At 39.0% G+C, this 4,479-nt stretch overlaps 1 protein-coding gene across 1 annotated transcript; it reads right to left on the bottom strand.

The window, feature by feature from the left end:
* Nucleotides 1-1,358: 1,358 nt before the first annotated feature.
* On the bottom strand, nucleotides 1,359-3,872 carry LOC111211145. The gene is made up of 6 exons (XM_048766846.1): nucleotides 3,560-3,872; nucleotides 2,964-3,490; nucleotides 2,461-2,752; nucleotides 2,067-2,316; nucleotides 1,880-1,955; nucleotides 1,359-1,718 (listed from the first exon to the last, which is right to left on the bottom strand). Exons 1-6 carry the CDS (start codon nucleotides 3,870-3,872, stop codon nucleotides 1,359-1,361), a joined length of 1,818 nt encoding a protein of 605 aa, XP_048622803.1.
* Between the last annotated feature and the right edge of the window lie 607 nt (nucleotides 3,873-4,479).

Below are 4,479 nucleotides of genomic sequence, written 5' to 3'. Positions count from 1 at the left end.
ACGCCGTTTGAACGCGGAAAGAGGAACGCCGAAACAGTGTTGGTTTGGTGAACCCTGTTACATTTCTACATCTGGAACCGCTACAAATCCAGGAAGATTGTACTATTGCTGCGGAAAAAGATATAATAAGGTTTGTTTTGGTTCTTATTTTGCATTTTCTGTAACGTAGTACTTAGATCTGGTTATATTGTGAAAACATAGATATTTATTCAAATGGGCGGATGAGTGTTTGGTTGAAGAGGTTGAGGATATTAATTCACTGATAAGTGGCATGAACAAAGAAATCTCGGAATTCAGACTTAGCGTTGCTCGGTTGGAGAAAGAGATTGAAGTAATGAAGACGGCATCTGAGGGAAAAGGAGAAGAATGTATGAGTCAGGGTCGGTGTTTGAGGAATGTGTTTGTTTGTGGGGTTGGAATGTCGTTACTTTGCTACTACTACTACTACTTTGTTTAGTAATGTTTTGTAAGTCAGCCTATGTTTTATGTAACTCAGACTTAACTTATTAAAGTATCTCAGCCGTGAAGCAAACAAATGATAACATTGTTTACAAACTCAGCCGTGAAGCAAACAAATGATAACATTGTTTTGAAACTCAGCCGTTATGTATAAAGTAACTCAGTTGTAAAGTGTAAAGTAACTCAGCCGTGCAGCCGTAATGTATAAAGTAACTCAGCCGTAAAGTGTAAAGTAACTCAGCTAACTCATCATTGTTTATACCACAACGAAGATTATCACTCACCCACTTTCATTATTAATGGGACGTTTCCACTTGCTTGATTGGACTGATTTGTCGATTAATGGTGGCGCGTGTTTAAAATATCGAGGCTAATTATTACTTTAACTCTGCCAACGATATGAGAATATCGAGGCTAATTATTACTCCCTCCGTTCGTTTGTAATTGACATTTTACATGTCTGCACGTAACTAAGAAATCTGAACGTTTTGCAATGCATGTAATGAACCTCTTTTTTTAAGTGTTTAATGCACAATAAATCAGTTGTGATAAAACAGTAATGCAGCCGTAATTGAACAATAAATCAGCCAAAAGAAACAATAACTAAGCCTTCATTACATTCATTTGAACTTAAAAAGAAAATAGCAAAAAACTTTAAAAGATAAGTGAATACAAATACCCAGCCGTAATTCAAAACATGAAAATCTCTAATCCAGCCGTAATATATATAAGTGAAAACAAAAACCCAGCCGTAATTCAAAAACATGAAAATTCCTACAACACTTGCTTACATCGGACAAGTTTTTGCATTATGGCCACTCTGTCTACATCGAGAACATGTGTGTTCTTTCCTAGGACGTTTGTTTTGAAGTGCAACTTCTAAAGCGGATTTCATCCTATTAGTTCTTAGGTCTTCCTGGTTGTTGAAGAATATACGGGGGCAAGCACGGTTGGTTTGCCATGATTTTTGGAACAGGTTGCGCTGAGTCAGCCGGCATGATAGATTCAGCGTATGCGCTCACCAAATATTCACTGTTATAGTAAGGACTGCACATGGATATACGACAAACATTGTTGTACTCCGCAGCTGCGATTGCATGTACACATGGTAATTTCTCGTGTTCGAAACGCCGACATGTGCACTTTCGCTCTACCAAATTAACAACATTCAAAGACTCGCTAGAAGATCCATATTTAACTTCAGTGTAATGATCATCAATCCTTTGGACCGTCAATTCTCTGGCGGCAGTTACACGACCCTATTAACAAAAAAAGAATAAATATGAAACGACTGAGTTATTACATATTACGGCTGATTTAAGAATTATAAAGGCTGACTTATGAATTTTATGAAACGGCTGACTTAATAATTTTATGAATTTTAAAGACAGACTTATTTTTACTGTTACGATTGACTTACATGTAGTAGTTTCTCGACACCACGTGTAAGTGTCGTTGGCTGCGATCTGGCATCCTCTCTCCGTTCAGCAAACCATCTGGCCATCATAACCTGTATCGATTCTAATATTCAAACAATGTTTAGACCTCTAGCATGCGACAATGCTCTGTTCATTGATTCCGCTATGTTTTTAGCCATCAAATTGTACCTCTCGCCCGGGAAATGAACACGCGTCCACAGGCGGACATCAGCTCTTTGGAGGTAGCCGTGGAGTGCAGGATGAATCGCTTCAATCTCCTCGAAAATCGCAGTAAAGTTAGACATCCTAAAACATCTCGCCGCTTTCTTCACCAGACGGAATGCTTCTTTTCCTTTGTACCGTCCCAATATGTTCTTATATAAATAGTAGGTGCATATTCCCCGAGCAGCCAATGGATACACATTTCTAATTGCTTTCCCTATCGAGTTATGCGTGTCCGAGATTATCGCAAGACCCTCGTCGTCAGGAATCAGAAGTTTTAGTTGCGTAAAAAACCAATGTCACGAATCATCATTTTCTGTGTCAACCACTGCGAAGGTTATTGGAAAAATCTGGAAGTTACCCTCCTGAGCTAGTGTTGTGAGTAGCGTCCCTTTGTATTTACCATTGAGAAACGTACCGTCGACTACAACAACTTTGCGCATGAAAGGAAACCCATTAACGCTCGCACCAAAGGCAAGAAACACATACATGAATCTTCCAAGCTCATCGATTTGAAGACGCGTAACTGTACTCGGATTTGCCCTTCTTATCATGTATAAGTAAGAAGGCAAGCTTTCAAACCCACACTCAGGTGTTCCCTCATCGATTTCCCTTGCAAATTTCAGCGACCGGTGTGATTTCCAATAATCCATCTGTTCACATGAAAAAACGATCCTCATTACTCAGCCGCATCAAATAATTAAGACAGCCATAACATACTGAATAACTCAACCCTATTTTACTATAACTCGGCCGCATCTAAATATATAGTAACCCAGCCGAATTGTATGATTATGTCAGCCTGTACATTTGACATTACTCAGCCGTGTCGTTAAAATAACTTACCCACAACAAAGTAATTACCTTTATACCAAACTGCTTAGTGATAGCTATTCCGACGCACGTAGGGCGAACGGCCGGACCAACATCGCCGAGAAAGTTCTTGTACAACATACCTAAAATATCTGGTGTTGCTTGTCGAGATCGATTAGAACACTCTGTGCAGGAACATGTATGCTTCGAATCGTAAATACGAACATAAAACGCCTTGGATTCTCCTTGGGTAGAAGCACAAACTCTCCAGAGACATCCATCAACCCAACACTTAACAACGTATGATGTCGGGGTTGATGTTTCTACATCAAAATCAAATTTATACCTCACTGTAAGAAGTTTCAGTCGTCTGTCCAAATCGTCTTTACTATCGTATCGTTGACCTACCGCAATGTCTATCGACGACATCTCCAAACTTAGAACCTCCAGATTCCCTTTAGATCCGCTCATTGAGAAGTTCTGATATCTCTTCTTGGGAGGTAGCGTTGGTGAATCTTCGCCATCTGTAGAAGACTCACCGTATGAGCTGAAGTTATCATCTTCAGATGACGCACCGTCTGAATCGTCAAACATATCAAATCGGCTTTCAAATTCATCATCTTCTTCGTTTTCTTCATTTTCTTCGCCTATTTCATCTTCTCCGACTACATCATGTTTTTCTCCTTCGACATTTCTAGAGCAGTCATTCTCATTGTCCTCTTGTTCCTTCTCCAAACTGCAACCATCGTAACTCCCACTGTAATTTTCGTCTCTGGACTCAACTACTGAAGCTTCTGCTTCTGCTTCTGAGCTAGAGCTCAAAAATGTTTTACTCTTCTCTCTTGCTCCGTTCTCCGTAATCTCCACAGAGAGACGTAGTTGTTCGATTTTCTTCAGGCTTAGAAAACCTTGCAATTGTCGAGTATTGGACACGTAAGCTGGTGGAGTGTCGTGCGCCATCGTTTTCAATGCTTTATTCGAGAACATGTAGCTAAGCTGAATATGATCCTTCAAATCATTCAATCCGTAATCATCGAGAACAGACTTTGCGAAATCTTCATGTGTTGTTTTCTCATCTAAATGAAGAACTTTACACCCTCTACTGTCGACGTTGAATACATATTTGTTTTTCTTAATCCAGTTACTAGAAACAATAATTACCGGATCCGTAACCAACTGAGAAAGATGAAAACGATAGATAACTAAGATGAAGAAGAACATGAATAGTCTCATAAAGCAAGTTATAAATTTCGTTCGTCAGTGATGACATGGCAAGGAGTTTGTTGACATGGCGGATTCCGAGTCTGTATCATGGATTTTTTTACAAAACTCAGCCAAAAAGTTAACATTACCTCAGCCTTTAAGTAACAATAACTGGGCTATCACGTATATAAATAACCCAGCCATATCGTATTTAATAACACTCCAACAAAATATCTCAGTCATTATAAAATTAAAACTCAGCCGTAATTGAAGAGAACTCTTTTTACAAAAATCAGCCGTAATTAAAAGACAACAACCCAACCATAATGTAAAATATAAACCAGCCGTAATAATGTCACAACAA

Source organism: Brassica napus, chromosome C8 (genome assembly GCF_020379485.1).
Source record: "Brassica napus cultivar Da-Ae chromosome C8, Da-Ae, whole genome shotgun sequence".
In the NCBI taxonomy this organism is placed as follows: Eukaryota; Viridiplantae; Streptophyta; class Magnoliopsida; order Brassicales; family Brassicaceae; genus Brassica; species Brassica napus.
The sequence above is the reverse complement of the archived record's forward strand: the minus strand, read 5'-3'. Positions and strand labels throughout refer to the sequence as shown.

What these genes read in the sequence shown, in the direction of transcription:
- LOC111211145 (XM_048766846.1), bottom strand. Translation starts at nt 3,872, where the DNA reads ATGGCGCACGACACTCCACCAGCTTACGTGTCCAATACTCGACAATTG. An exon ending in CTAAGCAGTTTGGTATAAAG is followed by an intron (nt 2,753 to 2,963) that starts GTAATTACTTTG and finishes TCATGTGAACAG; the next exon opens with ATGGATTATTGGAAATCACA. An exon ending in CACAACACTAGCTCAGGAGG is followed by an intron (nt 2,317 to 2,460) that starts GTAACTTCCAGA and finishes ATAACTCGATAG; the next exon opens with GGAAAGCAATTAGAAATGTG.